This window comes from Antennarius striatus, chromosome 5 (assembly GCF_040054535.1).
Source record: "Antennarius striatus isolate MH-2024 chromosome 5, ASM4005453v1, whole genome shotgun sequence".
Taxonomy (NCBI): Eukaryota; Metazoa; Chordata; class Actinopteri; order Lophiiformes; family Antennariidae; genus Antennarius; species Antennarius striatus.
Genome location: NC_090780.1, coordinates 14,519,545 through 14,536,658, shown reverse-complemented (window position 1 = coordinate 14,536,658; position 17,114 = coordinate 14,519,545). Strand labels below are relative to the sequence as shown.

Below are 17,114 nucleotides of genomic sequence, written 5' to 3'. Positions count from 1 at the left end.
TACTAACTTAAAATGCACCAAGTGTCATGTTAGCATGACTGTTGCCTGACAAAAGCTGCCAGCTGCTAGTTTTATTTTATGGTGGTATGTTGAGCCAGAATTCTACTTAACATTCAATTTTTTACAAATGAAATATGACGTATATGAGGATGTAATATGTAATGTAATATGTAATATATGAGTAACTTTCACAACATTTAATAGGGCCATAATGAAAGAGACAATCTTTATTTGTTGCAAATGCTCATTTTATTAGAAAAAAAGAACAGATTACTATAAAAGCATAGAACTTAAATGAAGTGCAATATTTGCTTGATCACAGACAGTAGGTTAAAACATCAAGATAGCTAGACTCTTCTTCAGCAAAAACAAAATGTGTCGAATATATCCCTAGTTTTATTTCAGGGCTTTTTTTTTTAACTTGCCTTAAACAGCAAAAGGTTCAATTTTTTCATACAAGACATGATAGCTGAGAGGTCTCAAGGCTGGCATACAAACTGAAGGGATGTGAGTCAGCTTCATTTATCTCATTCATTTTTGACCTTACATCCTTCCATTCATCCAGCTTCCAGCGGGTGAGACAATACCCCTTGTGGGTCATGGGTCTATTATTACTGCTCGAGCCGATCCCAGCTGGATGAAAACCAGGGTACACCCCGGATGAGATGCCAGCTCATCGTAGGGCCAAATAAAAAGAAAAATCATGCACACTCAAACTCACACCTACAAACAATTTGATGTCATGAGGGGCACGGTGGCATAGGGGTTAGCACTGCTGCCTCACGGCAAGTAGGTCAGGGGTTCAAACCCCAGCATTTCCAACGTGGCCTTTCTTTGATGAGTTGACGTGTTCTCCAATGACGTGCAGTGAGGTTCATGGCTGGTGAGGCAGACGTCATCATGATCATGTGATCATATTTACAAAAATATGAACTTGCAGTGTAGCTTATTCACCATTTAATCAGCAACAGTGAGTGGGTTATGTTAAAGTTTCATTGCAGAATTATTTACACATACAAACACACAAATAAGCATATTTGATTAAAAAAAACCGTAATGTTGTTACCTACCTGTTAATGTCAGGTTTACTTGTAAATCAAGTCCTTGCGCCACTCCCTCTGAACAAACGCATCAATAACTTTTTTGTACAAATTGTCCATATCTTCCTTCATTTTGTAATATTTAATCCTCCATTTTTTTGCCTCACCTATTGCCTTTTCACAGCGGTTTCAGGACCGCTCAACTCAAAGACGTTACACACATACAGCTGTTGACAAAAAAAATCCCACACTGTACATTTTAAACATTAGCTAAATTACGGGAATTTAGTTTATAGAGCAAACGTGTTTGAACATTTTAATTGTGACTTATAGAGAGATAGCATTATGGTCTCACTTTATAGCTACCAGCACAGCTATCTGAGCTATTGCGCAATCCATGGTGAGGCTCGGCTGGCTGGTGCCTCAACACAGGTCTCTGCTCCATATGTCGGCGGTAAATGTGAAAATTCAGCAAGATGAGTAAAAATAACCTATAATTGGTGATGTTTAACGGAAAATAAGTTTATAACACACATCGCTGTATAAATATTAGCATTTATTTATTAATTTTTTTTCTTTCATGATGGCAGGTGAGGCACGGCCTCATCATGACCGCACGTCCCCGGACCGCACGTCACTGGTGTTCTCTCCATGTCTGAATGGGTCCCCCCCACCCTCCCCATTATCAGGAAAAACATGCTTCTATGGAATATAAGGTCGTGTTGGTCCGTAGTGGCGGCACACCCACAGTGAAGCGGCTCAGGACCAGCTCTCCATCTGACCTTCCAAACTCGTTGTACCATCTGTACAATGACAAATAAAGGTCTTTAATTCATCAAAGCCGCATGTTTTGGGAGGTGAGAGGAAGCTGGAGAACTCGCGCAGGAACCTACTTGCTGTGAGGCAACAGGGCTACCCACTGTGCTACCTTTGACATTACATGATTTTTTTTTTTTTACAAAGGATTATTCTATGATTTCAAAGTGCACACAGGAAAGAAAATGCTCACTGCCAAAATGACTCATATATAATCAGGACTAACAGAGGGGGCATCAAGGGGTTATCAGGTATAACACGATCAGTGACGTGCGGTCAGGGGAAGCAGGTGAGGCACTCACCTGCCATCAAGAGAAAAAAAATATGAAATGGAAGAAATAAATTAGTTATATTTATCCTGTGATATGTATTATAAAGTTATTTTCGATTTATCGTCACCAATTTTAGGTTATTTTTGCTCAAAATCGCTGAATTTTCACATTTACCGCTGAAATACTGAGAAGAGACCTGCGATGAGGCACCAGCCAGCCGAGCCTCACCATGGATTGCGCAATGACACGGCTCGCTGTGCTGGTATGCTACACAGTAAAACCTTAATGCTATCTCTCTATAAAGTAAATTTCCATAATTTAGATAATGTATATAATGTACAGGGGGGGGTTTTAGTCAACAACTGCATGTGTGTAACACATTTCTTCAGTTGAGTGGTCCTGAAATGGCCGATAAGAGGCACTCAGTGAGGCACACATTTCTCCGGCCTCATGGTGGGGGGTGCTGGTGATCCCATGGATTCAGCCGAGGATTCTTCTTCGTCGGCCATATAAGAAGTGACAGCAAACTGCAATCTATAGTCAGCGAGTCAAGTGCAGCCATTCATTTATTTTCCGCTCACCTTGCCTTTCTATAAAAATTGAGGATTTCATATCTCAACTCAAAATTTTTTCGTTGCTTTTGTTCAGAAGGAGCGGCGCATGGACTTCATTTATAAGTAAACGTAACATATAAATAAACATGTAGGTAACAAAATCAGGTTTTTTTTAATCAAATGTGCTTATTTATGTGTTACAGTATGTACGTGTAAATAATTCTGCTCTGAGACTGTAAAAATAACCCACTCACTGTTGATAATTAAATGGTGAATAAGCTACATTGTAGGTTCATATGTTTGTAAATCTAATTATGATGAAATCAGTGCCTCACCAGCCATGAACCTCACCGCATGTCACTGAACATGATATAGTACAATCTTATGAAGAGAATGATGTAGCTATGCAAAGTAGCTAAAAAAATGGTCAATGATGCCATGGCTTGGTAAGCATTAATGATGGGATCTTATAGGAAAACATTTTCACATAATATTGGAGACAGGCAGTTGATTTCTTGAAAACTGAAATCAGATAGTCCCTGTTCATCTTGTAGGGGAATGGAGTAAACAACCTGGTTGGGGTCGCTGAGATACATAAGCAAGTCCTGCTCAGGGGCAGTGACAGAGCCAGATACCATGGGATCAGGGTGATACATATCCAGCGGTGGGTTCAGAGGATCAGGATTAGCATTTTGTTCTGTAGAAAAAAAGACAAGGAAAAAGAATGTCAAGTTTCTGCCTGACAAAATGAAACAGACGAAAATATCTTCCGAATATGGACAGCATGCTGAGAGCCAAAAGAAAATCAGGAATAAATGAGAAAGAAAGTACTGTAATTAAAACGAATCTATCTGGAAAATGTTATGAATGCATTTCTAGAGCTTTGAGATTCCAGAACCTTCCCAGGAGTGGTCAGCCGACCAAAATCACCCCATGGGTGCAGCGCCGACTCATCCAAAGGTCACAAAAGACCCTACAACAACATTCAAAGAACTGCAGGACTCACTTGCCTCAGTTAAGGTCAGCATTAATCCACCATAAAAAAGAGACTAAGCAAAATAGGGCTATTCACTCCAAAATAAAAAAGTGAAAAAATAAATGAACAAGAGGGATGTGAGGCTGTGTAAGTCAAATGATGTATGCAGTTTTTCTTCAGCCCATCAAATTACTGAAGTTTCCAGTATCTCACTGAGATTGCAACCAAGAACACTTATATTTGACAAACTTCATGAAATTAAGTGCACCTTTCTTGTGCCAGTATAATAAGGCACTTCATTAATAGGAGGAGGATCCTATCATGACACAAAGCTATTGCAGGTGTCAGAAGATATTTATAGTAGTGGTATTTCCTTCGGTGTTAACTAGTGAAAAACCTGATGAAAACCTACAATGAAATTTAATATGAAAATGAGGTTAAAACAGAATTTTTTTATTTTCACCTGCCATTCATTTTCTATTCACAAATCTCTGCAAAGCAAAAGGTGCACAATAAAATGTTTCTAAAATAATTTCAGCGAATATACACTGCAAGAAAGTTTATATTTGAGCACTTCTGCATTGTTACAGACTGACCTGAGTAAAGTGAGATGTTCCTCTCTCAATCACAGAACTCAGAATGATATCTTCATACTTATTATTTTTGATCATTAGTGAATGAATAGGATTTAGGGTTACTGCATGCAACAAGCTAGCAGTGGGTGAACAAGTAAGACAGACTGAAGGAAAACAATGGTGGTACAAACAAATCAGCATATCAGATCAGCATAACACATTACTGGCAAAAGTATAAAAATGTCAAAAAGTGGTTTTGCTTTACTTGAAATGTCTGCTCCACCTCTCAAGCATCACTTACAGTATAACCCACTTGAGGTGGTGTCTGCAGAGACTTGGTGTGGTACACAGACCAAGCAGCAAACGGGTCACAAGTTTAGTGGTGTTTAAAGCTGCTCCCCTGATTTACTCACCAAACCAAGAAGACCCAACCCACTAGTAAATCCAGCTACTTTAGTGTGACTAAAAAATGTGTTTATCAACCTCACAGTTCAATTTTACCCCAAAACGTGTGCCTTTGAAAGTTGAACCTGAAGCAACTGAACCTGTTTAGGGTTTGAGGACATTTCACCTCTCATCCAAGAGGCTTCTTCAACTGGCTGATGGGGAGTACAACTAGTTCTACTCAACTAGTTCTACAGTGTAGTGACTGTAATGTGATGAATGTAAGGTGACATATTAGTACAGTAACTATGATTTACAATAATCACAACATACAATAAATATAACCTTACCTTTGATTTCATTATTTATCATTAATCACAATAAATCTTTGTGCATATAGCCACAGTCTTTGTAATCTATGCTTATATTTTGTTTTGTCAAGTAAAATACACACACCAAGAAAAGTTTCACACCGCTCATGCATGTGAAGGCAGAATCTATAAGCTATAGAGTTAAATAAACCTGTTAGTGACAGTTTTGCTCACACCAATCATCTCCACATTTATTAGATTCTGCATTCAAAAGAAGCAGCCAACAGCCACAGAGGATAGGAATTCAATCAAAACATTGGAATCTTCCCTATTGATTCCCTTCATTAAAGACCAGAACAGAGAGGGCAGCACAAAGATTTGTCATGACGGGAGAGCAAATTGTTCCATTAGCGTTTCAGTGGGCTGGGACAGCAAGGAGAGCCATGACTCACCAGCTGCCTCTCCACACAGGCCATTCACTGGCTGAAGACAACCACCCTGTACCATGTCAGAAACCAGGAGTGACCTGGCCTCCACTGTGTTCCTACATGACCAATGACAAAGTCATTACAGATAAATGCAACAAAAAAAAGGGATTGTGGGATCAATGCTTCTGAGTAAGTGAAAAAAATAAGTACATTTTTAGTTTAGATTATGACTTCTGCACAAATAATATGATCTAAGGGTTTTTTTTTGTTGTTGCTGAAGTTCAGTTCAGCAAGAAGTCAGGCAATCAGGCTAGAAATGGCTAAAATAATCATATACTTACTCCTTTGAAACAAACACCAGCTTGGTTTTGATGTATTCTATGTAAGGACTGTCATCTAAAAAAAAAAAAAAAAAAAAGGGTTTAGATGTGATTGCTTTGTGCAACATCCAAACTATCAAATGCAAAACATTCGAATACGATCAGAGAAACAAATGCAGAGTGCAGTTTTATTTTTGGGGGCAAATTTCAATTCCATAACATATTCAAGTCAGTTTTCGCCCTTACCTCCAGTCTTCTCAGAGTAGTATTTTCCGAAAGCCTTGTTTTTAGGGATGTCGGGATATAAGTATAGTAGAGGGTTTTCTGGGATGTTGTCAGCTTGTAAGATCTGGAAATTCCTAATAATTTCAGGTAGGGGGATCTGGGAAAGGTCATTTGTGGTGAAAGGCTGGACTGTCTTTAGATCTGGTTTACCTAGAATAGTCAGAAAATTATTAGACAAAAATGAAATTGCAAGAAGCTTGTTTGTTTATCTTATAATGTACATCCATCTATTTATTTAGAACCACTGATGTTTTGCAAAGTCACAGGGAGGCTAGAGCCCATCCAATCTGGCATTCAATAAGCAGTAGGGTGCATACTGAAATGTTCATCAGGTCATCATAGGGCTGGTATGAAAAAGACAAAACTATTTGTGTTCACATTCACAGCTGTGGGCAATTTAGAGTCACCAATCCACCGTAGAGCATGTTCTTGGGCTGTGGGAGGAAGCTGGAGCACTTGGATGGAACCCCCAGAGATAAATAGATAATACACCATATCCATTGAAGAGGACCCCAAGTATGGATTCAAAGCCAGAACCTACTTCCTGTGAGGTAACAGTACTAACACAGTGGCAGCATGCTATTGTAAAATTCTAGAAAAAATACTCACCATTGTCATCGATTTCCACCCAAGAAAAGGTGATTCCTCCGATGACACTTTCACTGAAGCGCAACAAAAACGTGCCTCTCTGTTTTCTCTTCAGGAGGGCCCTCTCTTTCTCTTTGCTCACAAAGCCCATGATGTGGCTACAGAACAGATTAAAAGTTGTACTCAATGCAAGAATCTTCTCCCGTTCCATATTAATTTCAGCCAGGAGATAATTTAGTCTGTATTAGACTCATTATAGACAAGTAAAAAAAAACCTCACCCATCACTCCAAACATCTTCCAGGAATTTTTTCACCATCACCAAGATGCCATCAAACCATACCCAGAAAGTGTCAGGGACATTTTCCTATGACCAGTGGGTGGAAAAAAATATACATCAACATGTGTTTTAAGAAATAAGCCATGCTAGTGTACCTGCTCTGAGGCTCGAATACTCACTGTTAAAAAAAATCATATTAAATGAATAGGGAGCCTTTTGTTATTAATCAGTTACAGTGAGATAAATGTATTTAATTCCTGTTTGGCGCTGCAAATATATTAATAGATGGTCATAACACAACTGAAGGCATGACCAAAATGATGAGTTATGCATTCATGCTTGCAATAACAAAAGTTAAAACAATTTTCTTAACATTATTACACTAACAATTTTTGACAAGCGTGGTGACACTAGAGGAGAAATTCGAGAGACCATTAATATATTTTAGCTTGTTATTGTTAACATTTAGTCGCTTAAGTGCACTGAGATGCATTTATTATTCCATGATTCTTTATTCTTACCTTGCAAAATTTTGACCAAGTTACTAAACAGGTATCATAGCTCTGTCTCTGACCTGGTGGGACAAAAAAAATGAGGTCTGAATTCTCCCTCTTCGACAGTTTATCATAAAAAAAAAATGCTCAAAAATGCTAAACAGTAAAGGATGCTTGAAAACAGCATAGGTCTTATAGTCGGACTGAGAACTGCACAAGAGCTGCTGGGTGCATTCCATTTCCAGAGGCTGTATACAATATATATACAGTATATCTACTGTATATACACTGGTACCTCTATTTACGAATGTCTCTACATACGAAATTTTCTACTTACGAAACGCCTCAACAGGAAAATATTGCCTCTACTTACGAAAGAAATTTTGAGTTACGAAAGGTAAAAATACAGTATGGGCTGCTACTCGCAGCTCCCAAATGTCCCTCAACGCAACATTCTTATAGCTGCTCTGCTATTGGCTATTACCTAGCATCCTGGCATCCCATTGGCTAAGAAGGACCTCTGTGTGTAGCTAGATAGGTGTCTCTGCAGTGTCCTCCTCATTCGGCCTTCGACCCATGACATGTTCTGATAGTTTTACGCAAATATATTAACTTTTACAGTATTCACTATGGACCCCAAGAAAGTGACAGAGAAAAGAGGAACAGACAAGATGAAGGAAAGAGTTTTTTGCCCATACAAACAAAGAAAGAGATAATAGAAGAGCATGATAAAGGGACGCGTTTGGTTGATCTCGCCAAAGAATATGGCCGTAATGCATCTACAATCGCCATGTTATTAAAACAAAAGGAAGTTTAAGGAGTTTAAGGCATTGCGTGGGTGGTTGGAAAAATTCAAAAGGAGGACTGGAATTCACTCTGTTGTTCAGCATGGTGAGGCAAGAGCGCATGAACCAAAGAGGGCAAAAAACAATGAGGACAGCAGTTAAAAGGTAAATGACCATCATTTTTATTCTTTACTCTATTCTTTGTTTTTCACATTATGCACAACTCTCATTTATTGTGCAATAATCTAATTGTATATTTGTTACATGGTTTGATGCATTTTTATGCTTTATAAAACATTTATGTCTGAATTGTGGGGGGCTTGGAACGGATTAGGGCATTTGCATGGAAAACGCGTCTCTACTTACGAAATTTCTTCCAGAACCAATTAATTTCTTAAGTATATACCTATATATATGTATATATCTATATATACACCACACACACACACACACACAAGTATACATATAAACATACTCATATCCACACTTAACTTGAAACAATTCTTCTTTTTTAATCATTTGAATCTTATAAGTAGAATGGGAATATATTTAAATACTTGTTTTTCTTGAAGTATAAACCCAGTCAGTCTAAAATGCAAAATACTTTTCTGTAAATTTTGAGAAAATCAGATCAGTGTTTTCTCAAATGTCTGACTCCCATATGATTTGTGGACATAGCATCCACAAACAAAAGCAAAATCATGCAATGAAAATAAAAGCAGGAATTACCAAAGAGTCTACATGCAATCATCTCCAGCTGATCATCATTCAGACCGCGTTTAGTGGCAGACAGAAACTGCCAGCTCAGCATCTCTCCAAACTGTGACCATGTGGCTGGAGGACAATTGGCAAAGAACATGACATCCTGGAGAAACAAATGCATTTTACACACACAAACACTATATATTTAAGTAGTCCTCAACCTAAAAACACAGTTTGCTGTTTGTAAGCTGAATTGGTCATAAATCGTTATTTATCAAAGTTCAATCTATAATTGCGGGTAGACCTGTGTCGCAGTGGGTAGCTGTGAGTGTTTGAGTCCTTTCTGTTTGTATGTTCTCCCCGTATTTTTTTGGGTTCCCTCCAGGTCCTCCAACTTCCTCCCACATGTGTGTATATACATACTGTATATACTGTATGTATGTATGTGTGTGTGTATGTGACATTATGGCAGTGCTTCAATTATTTTCTGTTTTGCCCCCCCCCCCCAGCAAGAAGAAAACAATTCGCGCACCACCTACTCTTCGTCACGACTATAAATAATATCAATTGTCTATAAAATTGTGATAAGTACACCTCAGCATAACATTGTATCCTTATTAGCATTAAAGTTAAAAAAAAAAAGGAACAAAGAACTATAGTTCAGTTTATAACAAAGAATAACTTTATTAACATTATTTGTTAGTCTATAATGGAAAAGTTTTAAGTGCATTAATTTGCCTGAAATTAAAAAACCTTGTTTAAACTGTAAACATTTTTACTAACTAATTGCACCATTTGATACTGAAAAATAAAATTAAATAAAACCAATAAATAATTTAAAAAAATTAAAATTCAGTTCAGCAACATTAACTGAGGAGCTAAATATATCAATCAAACCTACAAAAAAAATGAATAAAACATGTTAGCGGTGATGTGTGTGAATGACAGGGACCCAAGTGAAAGAGTGAGGTTACAGAAGAGATCAAGATGGTGGAGGATTTTAAGTACTTAGGGTCAACAGTCCAGAGCAATGGAGAGTGTGGAAAAGAGGTGAAGAAGCATGTACAGGCAGGATGGAACGGGTGGAGGAAAGTATCATGTGTCATGTGTGTGTGTTATTTGTTGTGTAATTGTTTGTCTTTCTTATTTAAAGTAGTAATGGCATTTAACTGACCTCAAACAGCGATTATAATTTCTCCCATCCATCTCTTTTCTTCCACTTTATCTGCTTTTGGAATCGTTCTGGGTGCGTGTGCATGTTTCTGTGTGTGTGTGTGTGTGCATATGTCTGTGTCTCTGCGTGTGTGTGCGCACAACAAGAAAGAGTACAAATGTAAGCGGTCACTTCATGGGGTCTCATACCTTGGTGTCCTGACTGATCATATTGAACCAGAGGACAGATGCCCAGGCACTCTGCTGTTGGCTGGAGTTGGAAATGATGACCACAGGGAGAGAAGAGGACTGGGTCATATGCAAAGGAAAAATAGTTCATATTTAGGTTATAGTTCCAAATACAATTGTTTAACTTTGGCTCAGAGGACATTTAGATAGATTTTTTTATTTAGGCTACCATACAACAAATAGCAGAAAACAACTTTTACCTGCAGCTCAACTGACAAGCCTTTCAGTTCAAATACAGTGTCAAAGTAGATGATGTGCAGCTCCTCTGTGACACTAAGGGAAATCTGTTGACGCAAAAATGCAAAAAGATGGATTATCATTAGATTGTTCATATTTTGTTGAGCAACAGTAGATTTTCAAACAAAAAATAGGACCCAAAGCTGCAGTGAAAACTGCTGATCTCACAATAAAGGGGGGGGGGGGGCTGTTCCAAAGCCCCCCTTAGTTTCTAGCTAGTCACACAACTTAAGGTTTTCATTAGTAAGAACTGACTAGAGTGTATAGGACAAAATAAATGTATTATTTTCTGGAACCAAGCCAACTTTAACACACACAAAAAACAACCCTACAGAATACTCTACAGGCAAATCCAGCTGTTAATTTAAAATTATATAAAAATAGCTCTGCCCAGTAGCTACAAAGCTGTCAAAGTATGTAAATCTGAATAAAAGCTGAGCAACCAACATCTGGTCTTATTTTGGACTATGTTGGGAAGAAAGAAGCTCCACTGGATTGTCTTCGGACTAGTGGTCTCTTTTACTGAACTCAGTGAGTTGGCGGGGTGAGGTAAACGGCAGCAGGTAAACAAAGTATCCAGTGACTAAAATCATTTTAACAATTATAACTCTAAGGTAAAATGAAAAGCGTCCAAAAATGTCAAAAATATGGCTTCAGATGGAATAAATTGGAGTTTATAGTCATTGCATATTTAATATACATGTTTTAGCATACTGTTTAGCAAAATATATAAAGAATAGTTATTAGCAAGTCATCTTCATGAATTCTAAATTGATAAATAGGCATGTCCTTCAGTTGCCAAAGTCAACTCACATCACTGACTCCTTTCCCTCCGCCAGATTTCTGCTCCTTCAAAGTCTAAGGAGAAATAATACAAAAAAAATACTGAAACATCAACATTACAATCTGAGAGAGTGATTGGTGGTTTAACCTAAATTTTTAGCACTTTTTTAGTTTTACATCTAACATTTGGTTACCAGGAAAAAAGTCTCATTGAGATTTAGAACCTCTTAAATTTTTTTTAGCAAAACAGGATGCTTATAAAAAGATGTTGAAATTTAAGAAAACGCTTCATTCTAACTACTGTTAGGAGTGTCTTCTGTTTTCATTTTATTTTTTTTAATATAAATTCATTATCACTTACTAGATGTCTAAAATCTGCAACCATGCCTCCACTGTGACTCTCAGCCATGTTCAAAGCCTTGGTTGTGGTTCCCACAATGTTAAAACGTCGACATCTACAAATACACCAATTGCAAAAAAATATATATATACAATCACATCAAATGTTCACCTTCAACACAGCTTATACGTTTTAAACTGAAACTGAAGTTAGGCAGAAACAAATACCTTTTTATCTTAGGAGTTTTCCTAGTTTCAGGATGGAGAAAAAGAAATCAGACCACAGAGGGGAAACAAAAATTAGAGCCAAACGCTGCATGTTTCCTGTGTGCATAGTGAGGTTTACTAAAGCTAAAGAGGAATCTCACCTGTCCATGGACACGTTCACTTTCATGGAATGGTTCAGCTCAGGAAACTTAACCAGAAGTCTGAAAATATAAATTTAATTTTAAAGATTAAAGATTTCAATTCCTTGTGCAGATGCCTTAGAGGGAAGTGAATGACACAAAATTTGGAACATCTTACATTCTGAAAGGCAAAGTCCCGTTCTCTTTCTCACCCCCTTACGCAGAACTAATGTTTACGTGGGAAATTCGATCAATAACAACCCGAGTAAAATTATTCCATTACGATGACATGTAGTATTATAGTAGTCTGTTTTGTATTACTTAAGGCTATACTGCACTCTTTCAAATGTCTTGCACACTTCTAGATCCAACCTGCCAATATATAATTATTTTATTCAAGAGGCTGTATTTAATTATGAAAATGGACACCTAACTTCCTCACAATGGATTTAATAATTAGAATACAACAAGAGCAAGTGTATTTTTTGGTCTGATATTTGGTCCTCTCACTGTCAAAAAGTGAGGTCAAAGTATCCTGAATACAAGCCAATGCTATCTTGCAATGGTGACATGATTTGAATCTGAGTTCTGTAAGGGAGTGACTGAACACAGGACCAATAGTACTGAGGTCAAATCCAACTTATCTGTGAGCGGGGTTAAGCTGTCAATTACGACTTCACAACACCTTTATATAGCATTCAATTATTTAAACCAAAATGTTGTCGCTTTATCAGCATAAGAAGAACCAGAAATGCCAGACACCATGTCCGGGTAGATCTCCTTGACAAGACATGGTTTTTGTCTTCGGCCCAAGTCCTGTCTTGTCACAGAGGTGTTTGATTAAGATGTTTTGGAATGACAGTTTTTTTCTGTATATTGAGTTTATGCTGTACAAATATTGTTGTTGTTGTTGTATTGTATGTTATCGTGAAAAAATATATATTTCTGTTAGAAATGTTGTAAAAAAACCTGTAATACATATATGGTAATGATTGCCTGGAGCAGGACAATGACCTGGTCTTCACAGAGAACTGGACATTAGTTCGAAGCACCTGAGGTCCTTTCCCCTGAGGCATGGATGGCTGTGTCTCAACCACAAAGGAACTTAGGAGTAAAAATAAATAAAATATTAGTGAACAACATGAATGACAATTTTAAAAATCCACAATTTCACGAGGAAATTTTGAGAAAGCACAAAAATAAATGCAAAGTTACCTCTTGAGTAAGTCTTTTAAAAGCTCATCTGCTCTCCTCTGTAATGCAGGTTTTTGGGCCTTCACAGGATCATTGGCGTAGGTCATCTTCCCAACCAGCTCCTCCAGCTTTTTCAGAAACTCCCGCACCTGGAACAAACATGCTGCCACACAAGTGAACCTTCAAAACAGGAAAGAAGAATAACAAGATTAATTAATTACACAAAAATGAAAGACCAGGACTATGATAGTGATAATCAAGGCAAAAGCACAGCTTTCCTATGAATCTACAGATGAACAATGGATATAAAGATACTGTCTATCAAGACCAATAATTATAAGTGAAGTAGAACAAGAGGACAAAACATACCAGTTTTCTAGCTGATCAAGACAATCGTTGTCCGGGGCACCAATGCAGGCTTTCTGCTGTCTCCTCTGCCACTCCACCAGTTCCTTCCCCACCAATATATCAATCAGGTCCTTTGTCTGGTCTAGGATCTTCTTTAAGTCTGACAGTGTCGTCTAAGAAACGGATTAAATGAGAAAAAAAGAAAATTATAAAATTGGAATACAATTCATCTAAGAAAATAACAGTGTACAGTAATCCCTCGTTACTCGCGTTTAATGTGTTCCAGGACCGCCCGCAAAAACGACCAAATACTTGTTTTATTATATATGGTAATTTAAACGTTTATGAACCAGTGACGTGCGGTCAGATTCACAGTGGTAAGGCACCGTTAAAGTCAGTTCTATGAGTCAAACAGTGGCGTATTTTCCATGAAATTATCAGCCTGACATTAAAAACTGTTTAAATGCATTACTAGTGTATCACTCAGTTTGAACAAGGCGGGTTATTTCCTAATCTGAAGTTCGAAGCAGATATTTAAGCTCTGACTTTCGTCTTCTTTCATTAATTAAATCTTGTTTTGATTGATTGGTAGTCCTATCTGAGGTGAGGCTTGACTGCTCGCTGCTGCACTGTGTGTCACTGTCATACTGATATTAAACCACTTTATATCTGTATTACCTTTTCCCATACTTTGATAGACTGTTAAAAACAATTTGGAATTAAATAAAAGTGTTTCTTTAATACACTTTTGATACACTTCTCCTTGAGTCTCGGAGTGCAGCGCACACATGGATGCTGTCAGCTGACAGCATGCACGTACAATCCAATCAAATCCAATCTTTATTTGTTACAGTATCACGTGACCTCCTACTAAAAATCTGCAATGTAGTGAAGCCATGCATCTTGAAGTGCGAATAGGCGAGAGATTACTGTATCAGAATATTAATGACTTCTTTAAATGTCATACCTTTCTACATTCATTCAGTTTGTTGACAAGTTCCTGAAAGACACTCATTCGTTCTTTCATCAAAGCCTCATCTACCACAGCTGCACAACAGTTTTCATGGTGGAATCGCAATTTCCGCAAAAAAGAGAGACCACAACAAAAGAAAGCATGTAGGTGTCAATCAAGCCACGTCATGTAAAAACATGTAAAAACAAAAAACATGTTTGTCTGCTTACCTTCCATCTTGTAGGTTTGGTATTTGAAATCAAACTCATCTTGTTGCTCCTCCAGGCAAACCATTGCATGTTCCATGCACTAAACACCAAATGTACACAGAACAAAGGAGGCAACTATAATATCTCTCATCCTGAAAGCACAATATTATCACATAAAGCAAAGAAATCTTCACCTGCACTTCATTTCTGAGGCCAGCCATTTTACGTTCAACTTCCTGCTGACTGTTTATCTCCATGGGCTTGTCCTCTACTTGTAAACATTGGACCTGTGACAAAGCAATGGACCAGATACAGCAATGATATGGTCATTAATGCCATTTCCATTTAACTGATGCATGACCTTCAGGGGTTTGTGAATTATGAATTAGCCAAATAAATGATTGCCCCAACCTGCTCAGCCATATCAGCACTCTGCAGGATTTCTTCCTCTTTTTCCAAAAACCACTGGATTGTCTGTGCCAAGACACACGGGTCCCCCAAGTGCTGTCAGGAAAGATTGGGCACGAGGATGTCAGACTCAAAACTTATTGGTAACGGTAATTTACAAGAGAAGAACTTCCCTCATGGGGAAATTATCTTTACACTCTTTACTACACTTTTGCATGTGGTTACATATAGGTTAGTCATGCATACATAGTTGAAGACAGGCCCCTGAACACAACACGCTAGGGGCCTGTAGGTATGCAATTAGTAACATCACATCACACAAGAACGGTGGGGGGAGGCAGGGTGACGGGTCATGCACGAGGGGTCGTGCCCCAAGCAAGCAGCTTGTGGGGGGCGGCGCCTTGCTCAGGGGTGCCTCAGCGGTGGCTGGGAGGTGAGCTGACACCCCCCACCGTCAGCTCACACTCTGAGGGATGTCCTGGCGGGATTCGAACCACCGATGGCTGGGCGATCCATCTTCTAGGCATCTGCTCTACCGCTGCGCCACTGCCGCCCCAAAAAGGTTAGGCCAAGGGGAGTATAAACAAGAAAAACAGAAAGCTAGAAGACAATTGTGTTTTCTGTTGAGGTAGTAGGTTTAGGTATAATTGACGTGAAGGGAGCTGATCATAACCATTATGTTCTTCAAATTCACTATGGATATTCCCAAACGGTATTAAAAAAAACCAAACCCTAATGTTTCGATTTCCATAAATCCCATCTACACAGACCTGAAAGTAGTATTTATAGCGTCGGATGTGGTGCCGTTCCAAGAGGAAGGCTTTCTCCTGGGAAAAGCGACTATGTTGTATATCAAGATTCTCCAGCAGGACCTGGAGCAGCACCCTGGCATAATCATGGTTCTGTGCAGCTCTTTTCCTGGAGAAAAAAATAATAAGAGAATCCCGGTGTTAAAGCTAATCCACTTTAATTTTCAAATTAAATAACGTGGTCTGGATGATGAATGGGGAAAAAAGAGGAAAGAGATTGCTGCCTTACCAATCCTGTTTTTCTATCCAGACTGCTAAATACTGCCGAACATCCATAGGCAAACCGTCCCTGTCATAGAGCTCATGCAGCTGCAGCTGGTACACCGCAGGGAGCTGGTTCAGTCTGTCCCACTGAGCCATCCTACTGGGATCACACAAACATCAACAGGAACCTAAACAACCCACACCTATGGCGCAGTTAGGGAGCTATGGCTAACCTGTTCTGAAGTTTAAAGGCTTCATAAAAGTCTGTGCGAGGATGAGTGAATAATTTGCGCCACTGTATGTAGATTGCATGGCTGCAGATTACGATGTTTTTAACAAGTTACCCGTGTTTTTAAACAGTTTTTTTTAAGTGTCAGTCAACCTTAACTATAACAACGATTGCCAATTAATGGCAACACATTATTCCACAATACTTACGAAGGTCTGTACGAATCCACTTAGAATCACTTGCAGTTAAATATGATTTGAAAGGCGAACAGCTAGCTGTCGTTTCTCGTTTTATTAGCCAGCTGGAGCCACTCTTGATAACACAGCGCAGCACCAATGTGTGACGCCTGACTGTTATTTCCTCCTGTCGTAGGTTTCATTTCTCTCTCAGTTTCATTTGATGTATTTGTCCCTCCCAAGGAGCTCAACATAAATTAGCCACCGGGCACCATTTTGGCTCTAACGCAAGCGCAATTAAATTGCAGTTTCCGGGTAATCTCATACGTAACACCCCATTGGTCGATATGGTTACAATATCTCACGTTCTATTGGTTTAATTTAACGTCACTCTGTGGTTTAGGGCGTGGCGTACAAAATAGAAACTTACGGCCATTTGTCTGCCCATTTCCTGAGAAATCAAGTTGCGAATGTGAGGGAGGTACGTTTTGACGCATTTACAGTTTTACATGGAAACAAGCAGCAACTGGAAATATGAGAATGTATGAACAATAATTGAAATGAGTAGAGAGTAGAGTATAACTTAAATTATTCCTTAAGGAGGTTCCATCAGGGAAATTAATTTCTCCTTCGCACACAGTGAGTACACAAAACACAGAAAAAACACAC

The 17,114-nt window shown here is 38.5% G+C and overlaps 1 protein-coding gene across 3 annotated transcripts; it reads right to left on the bottom strand.

Moving 5' to 3' along the window:
- Window positions 1–942: 942 nt before the first annotated feature.
- stat2 (signal transducer and activator of transcription 2) lies at window positions 943–16,739 on the bottom strand. 3 transcript variants are annotated; one of them, XM_068316387.1, is made up of 24 exons: window positions 16,479–16,738; window positions 16,066–16,200; window positions 15,798–15,945; window positions 15,031–15,123; window positions 14,814–14,906; window positions 14,641–14,719; window positions 14,426–14,505; window positions 13,480–13,631; window positions 13,132–13,290; window positions 12,931–13,020; window positions 11,938–11,997; window positions 11,798–11,818; window positions 11,592–11,685; window positions 11,261–11,305; window positions 10,411–10,494; window positions 10,172–10,270; window positions 8,837–8,972; window positions 7,350–7,402; window positions 6,830–6,915; window positions 6,571–6,707; window positions 5,923–6,111; window positions 5,698–5,752; window positions 5,381–5,472; window positions 943–3,379 (listed from the first exon to the last, which is right to left on the bottom strand). In XM_068316387.1, the coding sequence occupies exons 2-24, from the start codon at window positions 16,194–16,196 to the stop codon at window positions 3,150–3,152; spliced, it is 2,406 nt and encodes an 801-aa protein (XP_068172488.1). In that variant the 5' UTR covers window positions 16,197–16,200; window positions 16,479–16,738; the 3' UTR covers window positions 943–3,149. The 3 variants fall into 3 exon arrangements, with proteins under 3 accessions (XP_068172488.1, XP_068172487.1, XP_068172489.1); XM_068316386.1 differs by having other exon boundaries at window positions 16,066–16,197; XM_068316388.1 differs by lacking the exon at window positions 5,381–5,472 and having other exon boundaries at window positions 3,226–3,379; window positions 16,066–16,197; window positions 16,479–16,739.
- Window positions 16,740–17,114: the final 375 nt, after the last annotated feature.

Excerpts from the sequence above, each read along its gene's own strand:
- stat2 (XM_068316387.1), bottom strand. The coding sequence starts at position 16,196 with ATGGCTCAGTGGGACAGACTGAACCAGCTCCCTGCGGTGTACCAGCTG. Across the intron at positions 15,946-16,065 it reads TGGATAGAAAAACAGGATTG|GAAAAGAGCTGCACAGAACC; the intron begins GTAAGGCAGCAA and ends TTTTTTCTCCAG. Across the intron at positions 14,907-15,030 it reads GTGCTGATATGGCTGAGCAG|GTCCAATGTTTACAAGTAGA; the intron begins GTTGGGGCAATC and ends GCTTTGTCACAG.